Source organism: Colletotrichum lupini, chromosome 5 (genome assembly GCF_023278565.1).
Source record: "Colletotrichum lupini chromosome 5, complete sequence".
NCBI lineage: Eukaryota > Fungi > Ascomycota > Sordariomycetes > Glomerellales > Glomerellaceae > Colletotrichum > Colletotrichum lupini.
In genome coordinates this window covers 2,905,769-2,920,914 of record NC_064678.1, presented here as the reverse complement: position 1 = coordinate 2,920,914, position 15,146 = coordinate 2,905,769, and the positions used below count along the sequence as shown (strand labels likewise).

At 53.1% G+C, this 15,146-nt stretch overlaps 5 protein-coding genes across 5 annotated transcripts; 2 read left to right on the top strand and 3 right to left on the bottom strand.

The window, feature by feature from the left end:
• Positions 1 to 100: 100 nt before the first annotated feature.
• CLUP02_10281 (NIMA interactive protein) lies at positions 101 to 3,205 on the bottom strand (the record flags this gene model as incomplete). Its single annotated transcript, XM_049289257.1, has 3 exons — positions 101 to 2,404; positions 2,498 to 3,003; positions 3,196 to 3,205. The coding sequence occupies 3 exons, from the start codon at positions 3,203 to 3,205 to the stop codon at positions 101 to 103; spliced, it is 2,820 nt and encodes a 939-aa protein (XP_049146402.1).
• Positions 3,206 to 3,286: 81 nt separating this feature from the next.
• Positions 3,287 to 4,810, top strand: CLUP02_10280 (uncharacterized protein; the record flags this gene model as incomplete). The annotated part of the gene is made up of 1 exon (XM_049289256.1): positions 3,287 to 4,810. One exon carries the CDS (start codon positions 3,287 to 3,289, stop codon positions 4,808 to 4,810), a length of 1,524 nt encoding a protein of 507 aa, XP_049146401.1.
• Positions 4,811 to 5,151: 341 nt separating this feature from the next.
• On the bottom strand, positions 5,152 to 6,312 carry CLUP02_10279 (2-nitropropane dioxygenase; the record flags this gene model as incomplete). The annotated part of the gene is made up of 2 exons (XM_049289255.1): positions 5,152 to 6,092; positions 6,189 to 6,312. The coding sequence occupies 2 exons, from the start codon at positions 6,310 to 6,312 to the stop codon at positions 5,152 to 5,154; spliced, it is 1,065 nt and encodes a 354-aa protein (XP_049146400.1).
• Positions 6,313 to 7,859: 1,547 nt separating this feature from the next.
• Positions 7,860 to 9,179, bottom strand: CLUP02_10278 (voltage-dependent potassium channel beta subunit; the record flags this gene model as incomplete). Its single annotated transcript, XM_049289254.1, has 6 exons — positions 7,860 to 8,496; positions 8,545 to 8,678; positions 8,743 to 8,804; positions 8,860 to 8,952; positions 9,006 to 9,035; positions 9,092 to 9,179. 6 exons carry the CDS (start codon positions 9,177 to 9,179, stop codon positions 7,860 to 7,862), a joined length of 1,044 nt encoding a protein of 347 aa, XP_049146399.1.
• A 608-nt stretch (positions 9,180 to 9,787) lies between these two features.
• Positions 9,788 to 14,743, top strand: CLUP02_10277 (zinc knuckle; the record flags this gene model as incomplete). Its single annotated transcript, XM_049289253.1, has 20 exons — positions 9,788 to 10,041; positions 10,105 to 10,198; positions 10,324 to 10,379; positions 10,549 to 10,588; positions 10,700 to 10,794; positions 10,841 to 10,875; positions 10,959 to 11,076; positions 11,138 to 11,177; positions 11,413 to 11,487; positions 11,578 to 11,636; positions 11,775 to 11,833; positions 11,879 to 12,560; positions 12,627 to 13,423; positions 13,476 to 13,518; positions 13,575 to 13,654; positions 13,711 to 13,881; positions 13,940 to 14,116; positions 14,153 to 14,242; positions 14,333 to 14,516; positions 14,578 to 14,743. The coding sequence occupies 20 exons, from the start codon at positions 9,788 to 9,790 to the stop codon at positions 14,741 to 14,743; spliced, it is 3,315 nt and encodes a 1,104-aa protein (XP_049146398.1).
• Between the last annotated feature and the right edge of the window lie 403 nt (positions 14,744 to 15,146).

The following is a 15,146-nucleotide window of genomic DNA, read 5'->3' as shown; positions in this document are numbered from 1 at the left end:
AAGTGATTGTAATTAGCAAAAGAGGAGGGGGGCCTCCTCTTCGCTTCTAGTGATTCTTTGCAAGGTTTGAATGAATGTAAATGCGACAGCAACGAGCATCTCACGACCGAACAGGCGACGGCGGGACAGCGACGTTACCCGAGATGAGACTCTCCATCTCCCAGGGACTAAGCGTGCTCCGCCTCCTCGAGGCGACTTTACTCACGCGCCTCTCGCGCTTACGCTTTGTCGGTTGGAGCGGCGACTGCTGGACCTGGTCGCCTTGCGAGATGTCGCGCTTGACGGGCTCGAGGTCTCCTCGGTCTGCGCGTGTCTTGGCCGGGGAGTCTACGGGTGGCTGAGGCTCTTGTGGCACGGCGACGATGGTTTCTGGCGGAGGGGGAGGCATATGCTGCTGCTGTTGGGGTGCGGCCACCGGCTTACCGAGCGCACCTCCGCGCGCTGCCTTGAGCTTCGCGCGGACACGGGCGGCGTCGGCTTCACGCTCTGAGGCTGCCAGTTTGGCTGCGATGGTTGCCATTGTCAGGGGGCTCTGCTGTGGTGGCGGGTCCGAGGGCCGCGGGAGCGGCAGACGAGAAGGGACGCGGCGGAGAGGGGTGCGGTGCGGTGTTGCGTTCTTGTTATTGCTGTTACTGTTGGGCTGGACGGCCGGGGCGGGGGGTGCGCCCTCGCAGCTTTCCTGGCTCGACTGGCTTTCTTGGCTCTCCTGCGAGACTGTACGGATATTCTTGACAGGAGATTGTGTTTCTCTCGGTGCCGGGACCGCTGGTGAAGGTGCAGCGGGGGCTGCTGAGACGAGACGCGGTGGCTTGGGGAGTTTCCGTGCGGTTGGCGTTTGGTTTACTTCCGGGGGCGGGGTTCCGGATGGTGTGATGAGGGGTGCGCCATTGTGTGTCGATTCAGAGGCGATGGAGGCAGCAGATGTTGTGCGAGAGCGGTCGTCGACCGGGTGCGCTGGCTTCTGCGGTGATCGCGGAAGTTGAACGAGGTGTGGTGGTGGCTTCGGGGCGACGTCGACAGCGCGGATCGTTCTGGGCTTCTCGTTGGCCATCGTGTCGTAGTCTCCGCGAACATCACGCCTTGGTCTGGCGTCGCGGTTGCCTGCAGAAGGCATCTCGCGGAGCGGGCTCATCTGGGGAGGTGGGGGAAGAGGAGGGGAACTGAGGTAGGCGGTGGATTGCTGAAGAATCTGGACATTGGGCTCCTCAATATCGAGTTCCTCAACGTCCACATCCTCGAAGATGCTCGACTCATAGTCGCTCGGCTGATCGTCCTGGCTGTACTCTTCTTCGCGAGGAGTTGCATTGTATTCTGCCGGTGCAGGAACAAGATGGAGTGACTCGACCCTTTGCGGAGCAGGGCAAGGAGATTCAGGCAAATCGTCATAATCAATCTCCTCTTCCTCTTCCTCTTCCTCTTCTTCTTCTTCTTCCTCTCCCTCCTCTTCCAAGTCGGCGGTGCATTCCTCTTGCACACAAGACAGCTCATGCATGTCCATGCCGCCCTGGTGGGTCTCCTCAACGTTGCGAACGCGCACAGGACTAAGACGGAGGCCCATCTTGAGCTCTTCCATGTTGACCGACTTGCCATCGGCCACCATGCGTCGACGCCAACCGTCGATGAGATGGACGGCTTCCTGCCAGCGGTTCTCCATCTTCACCCAGCCCGCACGCAGACGAGCAATCTCTTCTTCACGGACCTCGACTTCCTCAATAGGGGCGAACGAGGGGTTCGTCAAGATGGAGCGCAGGTGCTCGAGGATGGCGTCAAGCTCATGTGCCATGTCCTCAGCCGTGGGCAGCGTAACAGCATGACCATCTCCCTGGCTTGTTCTAGCATCACAGCCACTCATCTCGCGTAAGCTCTTGGTTGTTCGGCGGATCAGGTTCAAGAGAGACTCGTTCTCTTCACTAAGGTTTCGCGCAAGGTCCGTCAGGAACTCGTTCGTCTCGGTACGCAGATCGTAGCTGGAGTCCTCCGTAGCCGCGGCGGCCTTGGCTCCGCGCTTAGGCGATATCTTGTCCTCGCCTTCGCCTGCGACGACGCTGATAACGGTGACGGCGGAGCTCTTCGCGGTACCGCGGGGACGGCCAGCCTCGCCCAGTTGCTTCTTCAGGCCGTCTATCTGGCGGTCGCGGCGTCGGACCTCCGTTGCGCAGGAGGCCCTCGTCTGGGCGACCAGAGTCTTGGCGCGAGCCACCTCGTCCTTGAGGCCGCGTACAGCGGCGTCGGCAGACTTGAGCTGAGTACGCAAGGTGTTTTCGGTGGCCTCGCTGATGTCGAGCTTTCTTTGAGCCTCGATATGCTTCTCCGAGAGGCGTGCGATGTCGTTTGTGTACCGTAGGTTCTCGGCGCGAACGGTGCGCATAGTGGTCGATAGGTTCTCGCGTTGTTCGGCATCGCGCTTGAAGGGGGGAAACATAACATCTCAGTATGGGGCATTCTTCCTCTTCTCCTCTCCAAGTTCTATACATCAGGGGAATAAGGGCAAACGCACGTCTCGGCGCAAGATCAAATCATTGACAATGCTCATGATCTTGCCCATGGTGGCCTCCGCGCCGCCCGGATAGTCGTCCGGGTCGGCAAAGTTGATTGTTTGGCCATCGCGTAGGAGTCCTCGCGAGAGCAATTGATTGTTGATATACAGCGATGCCGTACGCAAGTTGTCGTTTTCCGCCATCATAGGGGACGTGTTGTCGCGGCGAGACGATCGCACTACGAGCAGTGCTTGTTGAAGAGTATTCCTCTTGGTAAGCACATGCGGAGGAATGTGGTTCTTGAGCGGCTCGAAAAGCTTGTGACTGAAGATCGAAAGAAGAGCAGAAAGTGTGTCATCAAAAGGAAATGAGCTATGGCGTTGGTGTGTATTCGTAGTGCCCGGTTCGGAGCTTATGCAGGAGAGTGACGGATCAGTACCCTTTTCTGCGTGGTCTGCAAGGGCGAGGGCGAGTTTCTGCTGGATATGGAACTTGCTGGGTGCTGTGCTGTGTCTACTCTTCTTCGCTGTGTATTTTGCGAGGTGGGGGTGACATGGCAACCACCTCGCAAAGTAAACAAAAAATTGGCCAACTCACAACGTCACATGGGTCCGTGGCCTAAAAGTGGCCGCTCCTAGCCCGACCCTGCGGGGCTAGCCGACACTTGCCTAGCGCCATTCTTATAATTCATGCGATATCTGCCCGAGTCACATCTTACGGCTCTCCATCACACTCAAAAGTTTCACTGTATTGCTTCTTCCTCAGCCTGCAGCCTGGGAAACAACTTTGTTTTCTCCCGCCTTATCGACATGGCTTATGATCCCACGGCACTTGGGCAGTCGGCAGAGCCCCTCGTACACGATGTCTCCGGCGAGATATGGCATCCCTTGTTCCAGCAGGAGTGCGCCTTTGGGCCTGAAATCTTTGAGGATGTCATGATGAATCTCATCAAGAACCCAAACATCAATTCGTCATGGCTCTTCCGCGCTGATATCCTACACGACTCGGACCCGGCATGGATACCTCCCCCTGCACCCGCACCTGACGCTGCCTCGGAAGATGGCGCCGCCGCACAAGTTGTGCAGCAGCAGCATCAGCAGCAGCCTCTTCCCATTGCTTTCAAGGATTTCCACAACGACCGCGTCTTCGTGCGGAGGCTGATCCCGCGCAACACCCGCCGGGACGACCCCCTGGACCAGACGTGCATCTTCGCCTCCTCCTGTACCCCAGATGCCACAAAGGCCAGGTCCCTGGTCGTCTACCTCCCCCACGCGTCCTCGCCCGACGCCCTCCCCTTCTACCACCCCAAGGTCCGGGGTGTCGCGCATCTTCACGAGTGGGACGCTGCGCGCGCCATCGGTACTGTCTCCATCCACTACCTCTTCTTTAACGAGGCCGACTTCGCCGTCGAAAAGCTGGTCCGGACCGCCCGCATGCTGCTCTCCGTGCTGTACAAGCACGGCCAGGGGCGGATCGACGGGTATACCAAGCGGGTGCACCACGACGTTGTGATTCCCCAGGCCAGGTTCCAGGACCGTTATATGGAGCTCAAGCTCAAGTATGCCAAGGACCTGGTGGAAACCTGGGCCGAGACGACGGACCCAACTAAGCATGTCTTTGAGGACTTGGGCATTGCTGCTTTCCTGATTGAGCTCTGGAAAGAAATGTACAAGGACCAGCCGTTCCCTGGATTTGTAGATATTGGTTGCGGAAATGGATTGCTAGTTCATCTGTTGATCCAAGAGGGCTACTCTGGCTGGGGCTTCGATGCCAGAGCCAGGAAGTCATGGGCCAAATACAATTCTGTCCAAGATGGACGGGATTCGCTCCAGGCTCTGGTTCTTCTCCCCGACATTGTCTCGAGGCCGTCTTACGCCGATAGCGAGGAGGAGCCCGCCTTGGATCTGTCAAAGATACACAACGGCGCTTTCCCCAAAGGCACCTTTATCGTTTCCAATCACGCAGATGAGCTTACACCTTGGACGCCGATCCTCGCTACGTTGTCGGAGAGCCCCTTCATCATGATTCCCTGCTGCAGCCATTCTCTGGGCGGTCAAAAGTACCGTCCGCCGCCGCCGCGTGATAAGACCAAGTCGATATCCACGTATGCTTCCTTGGTCGACTGGGCCGCACAGATCGCCGAGGATTGCGGATGGGTCGTGGAGACGGAGATGTTACGTATCCCGAGCACGCGAAACACAGCCATGCTTGGGAGAAAGCGGACGCGAAACGTGGAGGAAGTAGACATTGACGGTGTCCTGGCCAAGTACGGCGGCACGGATGGGTACTTTGAGAGTGCGGCCAAGTTGACCAAGACTGAAAAGGGGCACTAGGCAGAGCGTTGTCAGATCTTTGGGCTCATAAATATGAGACAGACACCTGGGCTCTATCCATGTTATAAATCACATGAAGCTAGGGGGAGTCCAAAAATTTAACATCTTACATCCAATACAGGCATTTACTGGCACTGCTCTTCGACGCGGCTCGTTGCAGAATCAATATCTAGAGAATCTAGATTTATGCTACACCTCGGACGAACGCAATTATTTTACGAAGTGATTTTAAATTCCCTGTTAATGAATCTTCTTGCAGCCCCTATGGAGCATCAAACTTGATGATTTTGGCCATGCAATCACACCTTGCCCGAGACTCCCAACTAGGCCTTTTGTTCCGTTCAAATCGACCCAACCAACTCTTGAATCCGCTTCCTCGCAGCCTCTCTCACCTCAGTAACGACCACTCCAGCCGGCTTAATCTCATCAATAAGCCCAACCCCAGCACCGGCCCATTTCCCAATCATCTTCTTCCCTTCCTCCTCGCTCCACCCCGTCCGCAACCTCTCCCGGCTCTCCTCCACCGTCGCCGTCTGGCCGCCGAGGGCGTGATACTCCCGATGAATATCTCCTACAATCGCCCTCCCATCATACCCTTCCTTCCACAACTTATTATCCACCAATCGATCATGGAACTCCGACTTCCACGTACTCACCCCGCCGTCCTTGGTCCTCACAATGACCTCCTTATGCAACTGCGCGCTCATCGCCTCGTCCGTCGCAACGAACCGCGTGCCCAGCACGACCCCCTCAGCGCCCAGCGCCAACGCCGCAGCCACCCCGCTGCCCTCCACGATCCCGCCCGCCGCGACGACGGCGACGTCCCGGTCGGGAAACTCGGCCGCCAGCATGGCCTTCACCTCGGGCACCAGCGCCACGACGCCGCAGCCCCGCGAAAACTGGTGCCCGCCGGCGTCGACCCCCTGCGCGACGATGACGTCCGCGCCGTCGGCGGCCGCCTCCCGCGCCGCGGCGACGTTGCCGACCTGCACGAAGACTCTCGTTCCCTTGCCGCGGAGGGCGGCGATGATTTCGCCGTGGGGTTTGGTCTCTGGGTGCGGGGCAAAGAGCCAGGCTGCTGCGACGCCGTGGCGGACCAGGATGGGCAGGACGTTGGCCGTGAAGTGACCGGCTGTCTCGTGGGACGTGATGAAGCCCACGCCGAGCGGGAGTCCCCCCGCGGCCGGGAGTGAGAGGAGGGTGCGGGCTTGGGTCAGGGCCTTGTCTAGGTCCGTCATCTGGGCCGAGGACTCTGAGAAGTCGAAGCCCGCGGCGATGAAACCTGGTAAGAGGAAGATTTGTCAGTCTGATGTTCTTTTTCATAAGAAGCCATAAGAGACATTTTGGCTAGAATAAGGGAGGGTGAGTTCGCCCTTACCGAAACCACCGGCTTTGTGGACTTCAGTTGCCATGGCGGCGCCGGCGGACCCCAGCATCGGCGCGTTGATGATGGCGGGCGCCTTGACGTGGGGGAACCACGATACCAGTCTCGAGATGGCCATGTCTGGTGTTTTGTCTCTTTATTATTTGCTTTTTTGCTCCCCTTTTGTACTCTTTTTGGTTGTTCTAAGTGAGGGGTGTTGTTGACTTTTTTTCCCCCGGGACTTTGTGAGACAGCACTATTGGAGAACTTTGTGCCTGTGACGATCGGGCGGGGTCAGCTTGATGTCTTATACACAGAACCTCGGAAGTAAAAAAAAACCCAAGATGTTCTGACTTCTGAGTGAGATCTTAGTGCATATGTGAGACACGAAAAAGGCATTGGCCTACTTACTACGGCTGACATAGATTGCCGGATCCTCGGAGAGATTTGTCGTCATCCCTCCTTCTCAGCGGCTCTCCTCGGTTCTCCAATTGTGGGAACCGTGCAAACATCTCCGCGGAGGAAAGCGGGGCCGGACGGCCGTGTGTTACCCGGGGGTGTTTGTCGTATGCTCGGCCCGTTGCTTGGCATGTGCGCCGGAGGACACAAGTTTTGGAGAAGATGAAGGGTGTTGTCCACCTCTTGTCTGGAAAGAAAGGGCATTTCTCTGACAGCACCGAAAAAGTCGTATTGCCAAGTACCTTACGTAGAAGCATTGTGAAGGGCAAAGAAGGTTACACGCGCATTTATAACATGAAGATGGTCTCAAACGTGGCAATAGACCCAAGAGAGTTTTAGTTGGCATTCATAAATAATTGTTGAGTCAAACAGAACCGGCTTGAATGTGCCACATCTTTTCTCCGCAGAACTTCGGGTTTGAAGTGAAGCCTCGTCCTCTATCGGTGAAAGATTTGAATCGACGAGAAGAGCACCCAGAAGCGCAAGTTGATCGACGATGCGAAATAATCCGACATTGAGAAGCCCGGCGATGACAATTCTGACATCAAGAAGCTCGACACTATCTTTGACTTAACGCTATAAGTCTTGAACAAAGGCGCAGAAACTTCTTGCTGCGCTGAGTCCTGGTTCTCTTATTTGATCCGCTCATCTCGTACTCATATCACCTTGGAACTATAGAACAGGCCATTTAAGGCATCCATGATTGAACTCCCAATTATATACTGTTCGAACAGTCTTGGCAGTCATCTTTAGGGTGGCCTCGATCATGAGCAGGGCTGCAAATCGAGAGCAGTAAGTAAACAAAAGAAAAGATAGACTCTGAAAGAGAAAAGCAGAAAGAAAAGACAAAAAATCACAAAATCTAGATTCGAACTGGCAAAATGGCAGAATATGGTACTACAACGAGACGCAGGGCGCGGTAGGTTTAGATAATTTCAGTTTGCGATCTCTGGACGAAGACATCGCACGCTAGACCACTTGGCCAGAGTGCAGTGGCTCGCGCATCCCGACAGACAGCTCAACTTTACTCAGCTATGGGTGATATGTAGAGTGTGTGTTCACCTCTTTGGGCAACCTTGATGACTTCTTCGTGTTTGCCGTGCGCGCTTTCAACAGTGATCGTGTGTGAAGTGTAATATCTGTGCATTATTCGATTGGTATTTCGTATATGTACGTACTTACCCCGAAGTTCTCATTTCATATTGTCGTACACCGTTTTCGACCGCTCTAGAATCTCGGGATAATGGCGTCGGGCTTGTTCTCCAGCGCCTCGTCAATCTCCTTCATAACCTCGTTCGTCAACTTCTCTTGTGCACCGATAGCCCGGATGTTCTCAAACACCTGCTCGGGACTACTCGCGCCAATGATGGCAGAGCTGACGTTCTTATTCTTCAGGACCCAGGCAAGCGCCAGGGTAGCCATCTTGATACCCAGCTTCTCAGCAATGGGCTCGATCTTGTTGGCCTTGTCAACGAGGTCCTGGAATTGCTTCTTTGCATTCTCTCTCTTCCAAAAGTCCTTGATGAATCCAATGTTCTCGGAGCCGAAGCGGGAGTCCTCGGGGACGCCGTTCTTGTACTTTCCGGAAAGGATACCCTGGCGCAGAGGGGAGAAGACGGTCAGACCGGTGCCGACTTCGCGGTAGAGGTGGAAGAACTCGTGCTCGACCTTCTTACGGTCAAGCATGCTGTACGAGGGCTGCTCCATGATGGGGCCGACAAGGTTCAGCTTGTCGGCGTAGCGCCAGGCCTGGGCGATCTCATCGGCGCTCCATTCGGATGTTCCCCAGTAAAGGGCCTTGCCAGTGTTGATCAGGTGGTTGAAGGCGCGGACGGTCTCCTCCATGGGTGTTTGGCGATCGGGACTAAGTAAAGTCAGTGGTATTCGTAAACGTGTCGAGAGGTAAACTCACCGGTGAGCGTAGACGAGGTCGACATATTTTAGATCGAGGCGCTCAAGGCAAGCGTCCATGGCCTCGATGACGTGCTTGCGGGACAGACCCTTGTTGTTGACAACGTTGTCGCCAAAGGCACCTCCCCAGTAAATCTATTGTGCATTCAGATGTCAGCCTCGGATTCCAGTGTCGCCAGGCCTTTGCGGGGTTGCGCACCTTGGTAGAGATGACGAGATCATTGCGCTTCCAGCCGTACTTCTTGATGGCTTGGCCCATGACTATCACAGAATTAGTCCTCCTTCTTTCGGCGAGGGTGATGTCGACTGCTCGTACCAATCTCGCTCTCGCCGTTGGCGTAGCCCTCAGCCGTATCGAAGAAGTTGACGCCAGAATCGTAGGCAGCCTTCATGCACTTGAAAGTGCCCTCTACGTAGTTTGTCAGTCTCGTTCGCCTTCTGTGACTCGGGGTCTGCTCGTACCGGAGTCGACGTGGCCGCCGTAGGTCAACCCTAGTGGAGAGTCAGTGTCTGTCACAGTCTCCCGGGACACAATCAGGGCCACTCACAGCCTCCCAAGCTGATGGCACTAACCTGAAGACCAGAACGGCCCAGGAAGCGGTACTCCATAGGGGGAAGATCTTCGGGCTTGGACATTTTGTAGGTGATTCGAGAGTCGTTGGAGAAAAAGGTGGTGGAAGGTCGCGAAGCAAAGTGGAGGCGAGTGCAAGCTGGCAAGTCATGCGAAGAGCGGCAAGCACCTTACTTATACAGTGGGGACCCATTAGTGTCCATACAGCGCACAGTATCCCGCAAAATCAGGGATTTTCAACAATAAAAACAAGCATTAACTATAACAATAAAATAAAAATAAAAATATAATATAATATATTAAGTAATGATTTATCATATTGTAAAGTGATATTAGGTTTTATTTTAAATTCGCTATGTTATTAAATCTTTTTTAAAATATAAAAAGATAAATTTTACTTATAGTGGATTATAGGGCATTAAGAGTGCGAGTAATACTATGTTTGTTAGTATATTTTAAAAAAAACTCGGGTACTAGTTTTTTAACTACTAATTAAGTAATAGAGAAAATTACTAAAATTTTATAAAAATAATTTTTATGTTATTTTAATAGTTAAATATTTTTTAGAATTTTCTGAGCTATAATTATTACTTAAATAGTAGAGATATTACTTATATTAGTATAATAAAGTTAGTGGGTTTACGCTGACGCACTGGGAGGTGTATTGAAACTAATGGGTCCTCACTGTAGTCAGTCCCCCTCGTCCGACCATCTCGTGTTCAAAAAAGAAGGTCCATTGGAGCTCCATGCCCATGGCCCATGTCAAAAGGCCACCGTGGGGCCCAACCTATTCCTCTCGTGGTTACAGATACTGCAGCAGTTGTTGAATCGCCCATCTCCAGTGGTCAAGCTCATGGAAGCGGGGCAGCCGGTATCAACCCCGCCATCCGAGTCCATGACCGGCGAGTTGTGTCACCGGCGAGCCATGTAGCCAATGGTCCCATTCCACGCTCAGCTGTTGGCGGGGGTACCGGTCCGGTACAGACACAGCTGTCGTGGTTTCACGCTGCCTGATCCTGGAGCTATGACGGGCGGGATCGAGCTATCCCGAGCTTGTTGCTTCGATAAGCAGAATGAGACGCTTGTAAGCCAATGTCCTGATTTTCTTTTTGCTCAGTCTCAAAGGGACCAATTGGGAGAATAATACTAAATATAACCCCCAAATAAATAAATAAAAAAGACATCGAGGTACGGAGTGCGGTAAGATAGACGAGGAATCTCAACGTCACCCGTGTCGAGGAACTGGAAGCGAAGCTGCGGGTGCTGTGCGCTAAATTACCCCTCCAGCTGCCCCTCCAACACAACCTTCCACCATTGCCCCTGCTATAATGCGGGCCCTTCAGGGATGTTTCATATTCTCGCTGCTCCGATTGCCCCGAATTTGCGAGGACCTGGCCAGCTTACTAATTCTTCAATGACGCTCCTCCCATCAAGGTGTCATGAAGCTATCTTGCGTTGCACTCGGCATCTTGGGGTAAGCCTTAAGGTCGATCAGAACACTACTACCGCTTTAAATCCATATAGTGGCATCAACTGATGCCTCGCGCATCTTCGACCGGTGGTCTCAGTCCAACCAACACACTAGACCTCGGGTCGCATCCTAGACCGAGTCGTAACAAACATTTACGAGGTAGCGCCAATCTTAAACATGACTCCCCGCAGTATCTACGACGGTGGAACGTGTATAGCAAAGTTCAACAAGCTGACAATTGAATGATTTCTCTAGGAAATGTTCCAATGATGATTCTTTCCGTGCTTATGGTGACCCGTGCTAGGCTATGATTAAGTAGTCGCAAACCAGGCCACTATCTTTTCACAACGAGATAGGTTGACGATCACTCTAGGCTGTAGCATTTTCAAGTCTCTCGTAGAGCACCCCAGGTCATCTCGCAAAACTCTGACCCGGTCTTCCCATCTCATAAGAGAGAGCTTGACTCAGCTACTACAAGTCAGCGTACTGAGGTAAGGCAGTGACAACAGTACGGGTGATCAATATTTAGACGGTGATCAGCACACGGTTCAGGCAATTGGTTCAACCGAACTGTAAAGCAAATGATTCTCAGGTACGCTATTTCCGTCTTGCTTAGATCAGGCTAATAATCGAGCCCAAGACCTACTTAAAGATAAGCTTTCAGGCTTCTACATATTGATACCTACATTGATCTGAGCATTTCGGGCCATGGTATCTTCGTATTGAGGGCAACGGGCCCAGAACCATAGCTCTTAAGCCTAGAAGAAAGCGATCGAAGTCTTGAAAAGAGTTTGACATAGAAATTGGTGCCTGGACTTCTCGCAAAGAGCGCCTCACTTGCTATTGAAGGGTGGCTTTACAACATGGTCGAAAGAATCCTTTCGATTGAAGTATACCTCAAAGTTTTCCGGCTCCTTTCAAATAAGTAGTTGTGCTGCAAGTCAGGTGATGCCTCATGCTCAGGCTAGAATAGTGGCCAGTCTATTGTGTAGGTGCCCTCAAGTGAGTTCAACTCAGCTACGGGCATTCACGACTACAAGAAACCCGCATCGTGAGAGCATAGGATTGGTGGTCTCGACGACATAAGCGGAGATCATGGCTTCCTCTCCATGAGCTAAACCTGAATCTTTTTCCACAAACCTGTTCCTTTTCTCTTCTTCTCTTTTTCGTTTCGCCATCTCACCACCAGAGTTGGCTTCATTCAACTACGATCAGCTTTCAACACAACCACTTCATTTCCGCTTTACAGTACGCATGAAGATCAAGATCAATCACTGAGATACATATCGTAAGTCAAGTTCCATCTCTTTTCGATGTTGGATTCATCTTGCTGTTTCTCTGTCCGAGCAAATATTCGCGATTTGGATCCATGCCGACTTCCTGGCAAGTTTTGGCTGTCCGAGCAGCTTCAGACAGCGAGGCTCTACATCGGTCAATTCTCGCGGTTTCGGCCTACGGCAATTCTGAGAATCACTTTTCCAGAAAAGGCAGTATGGGCCTCGCGCTCCTTCTGCTTGTTGCCTAGTCGCTCAGCTGTTCCTTCCTTCTCCTTCCATACTGTCACGTTTTCTCTGGAGGGGTTTCCACTCATGTCAACACTTCTTTTTTTTTCTTCTGAAAAATTCAGATTATTGCTTTACATTACTCTACAATCCTGCCTGTTCCCTTCTTTTTCCACTCTCCCTGCGCTTCGTCTAGAAGTGTCTCTTTTGATTGACTTGTTGGACCAGTCCAGACTCTGTCAATCAATTCTCTTCAGGATTCAGCAAATCAGCAATTCTTTCTCGAGCGATTACAACAAGATGTCTGATCCTTGGGGCACCACTGACGATGCTTGGGGCACTGGCAATACCTCCGCTGGCAATGGCATCCCCAACGATGACCCCTGGAGCAACCCCAAGGGCGGTGATGGCGGTGATGGCGGTGACGGCGGCGATGGAGGCGACCGTGCCTGCTTCAACTGCGGCCAGACTGGGTGAGTGATTGCTCCATATTTGACCGACACCAGAAGTTCCGCACGCTGACACACATGATGATGTAGTCACAGCAAGGCTGATTGCACCGAGCCTCGCAAGGCTTTCGATGGCACTTGCAACGCCTGCGGTGAGCAGGGCCACACTCGCCGCGATTGTCCCTCCGCTCCTGCCATGACCTGTCGCACCTGCGGCGAGGAGGGTCACATGCGCAAGGAGTGCCCCAACAAGGGTCCTGATCTTTGCCGCAACTGTTGTGAGGAGGGTATGTTGTTCACTATCTTGCAATATCGAGACTTGGGACTAATAGTTACTTTATCAGGCCACGCGACCGTTGATTGCAAGAGCCGTCGCAAGATCGACTTCACGAATGTTGCGGATGTCGATGCTGACAAGGCCTGGGAGGAGATCCACGAGGCTATCCAGGAGCGCGACGGCGTTGAAGCCAAGGAGTCCATCCAGAAGTACCTCAAGCACTACCCTGAGATGGGATATGTCGAGCTGGAGAATGCTTTCCGCGCCCAGGAGATGAACATCTACCTCATCGCCACCGAGCGTGTCTTGGCTCCCACCCACACCAATATGGATCTCCAGGGTAACTTGGACAAGAAGTACACTGTCCAGTACCGCTTTTCTGCGCAGCCTGACCGCCAGCGCGAGAAGGCTAACTGGCCTGCCTCCCCCGAGGAGAACCTGGCCCGCCTTGAAGATGCTGGAGAGCCCGTTTCCCGTCTTATGCAGAAGTGCAACAACTGTAACGAGCTTGGCCACAACTCCAAGGAGTGCCCTCAAGAACCCATGGAGAAGGCCCGCGTGACCATCGCCTGCTACAACTGCGGCGAAGAGGGTCATCGTGTTCGCGATTGTCAGTCTGCCTGCTTCACCCGATGGTTTGCATCACTGACCAACTGATCTAGGTCCTACTCCTCGCATTGACAAGTTCGCTTGCAAGAACTGCGGGTAAGCAGCCAAGTTCGCTGCCGTTCTTGATGCGAAATGACTGACATATTGCATAGCCAGTCTGGTCACAAGGTCTCCGATTGCACTGAGCCTCGCAAGGCTGGCGATGACGTGGAGTGCAACAAGTGCCACGAGAGTAAGAAGGCTTCCTTCATCCAGCTTCCTTCAGAGACAAAAGCTAATCATCTACAGTGGGCCACTTCTCTCGAGACTGCCCTCAGGGTGGTGGCGGTGGTCGTGCATGCCACAACTGCGGCCAGGAGGGCCACGTCTCCCGGGAGTGTCCTGAGCCTCGCAAGATCAAGTGCCGCAACTGCGATGAGGAGGGTCATCTCTCCAAGGATTGCGAGAAGCCCGTTGACAGTAAGTTGCCCAACTAGCCTCGTTGACTGCATGACCCTGACACAATGTTCCTTAACAGTCACCCGCATCAAGTGCAACAACTGCGGCGAGATGGGCCACAAGAGTTTCAAGTGCCCCAACCCTCCCAAGGAGGACATTGATGACTTCGGCGCCTCCAACAACGCCCCCGCCCAGACCGATACTGGTGACGCTTGGGGGACCGGCGGTGGCTCTACCGAGGACACTGGCGCTAGCGGTTGGTAGATGTGTCCTTGGAAACGCAATTGCAAAGGGATTGGTATGGTGATTCTCTATTTGGCGTTGAGGTCACGGCATTTCGTCGCTGTCACGGCAGACGACAAGGTTTTCGATGGAAGGAACGGTTGATACATTTCTCTCTTGCTTCGTGATTGATGATTGGTACAGTCTCTCGGTAGATGGAGATACATAGAACCAATGCAATGTTCATGAGCACAACCACATCAATCTCGTGTGACTGTAAATGTCTCTATGGGCAAGGCTAATCAGATCCGATTGAGCAGGTTTCTCATGCCTGGCACCAGTGTCTCCCAGTATCGAAGGTTGTTATTCATGTTGCATTATAGATTCACATCAAATATTGACGTCCGCATGAAGATGCAATCACCGCAACTTGAGTAACAGATAATCAGAGGATGTTACAACGACTTTGTGATACTAGAAGACTAATCGATAAAGCAAGATAGTCATCGGCATTACTCGACATGAAAATGTACCCATGTCCAACAACTCTGTCCCTCTTCTCGCTCCGAGTTTCTCTTTCTCTCTCCTCTTCTCTGTGCTGCGCTGCTCTGCTCTTGGTGTCTTTTCCGTCGTGTCTTCTTTCACCCGCGTGCGTGTTTAGCTCGCCAACCCTTCCTGTCTTCCCCAGAGTTCCATGCCCCGTTCTTGGTGTTTTGGGGGGGGGGGAAGCCCTATGCGTGTCCGGATATCTTCGTGTACGCCCGGAACGCCGCCCATATGACAAGTTGAAAAGAAATTAAAAAAAAAAACCCCTCCGTATGGGTCGCTGCCTCCTCTCTCTGATGTATCGCTATGCTTGCTAGCAACGAATGTATGCCCGCTCCCTTTCTTCAGGGGACCAAACCCCTACTACCTGGTCACAGTGTACCAACCCAACCCGTTTTCGTTCCCAAAAGAGAATGTTGACACATGCCCAAGCCTAGCCTGAGCAGCCCTACTTCGGTGCCTCGAAGACCGAGCAGGGTCATTACGAATACGTACACAAAAGGGAATGTGAAAAGATC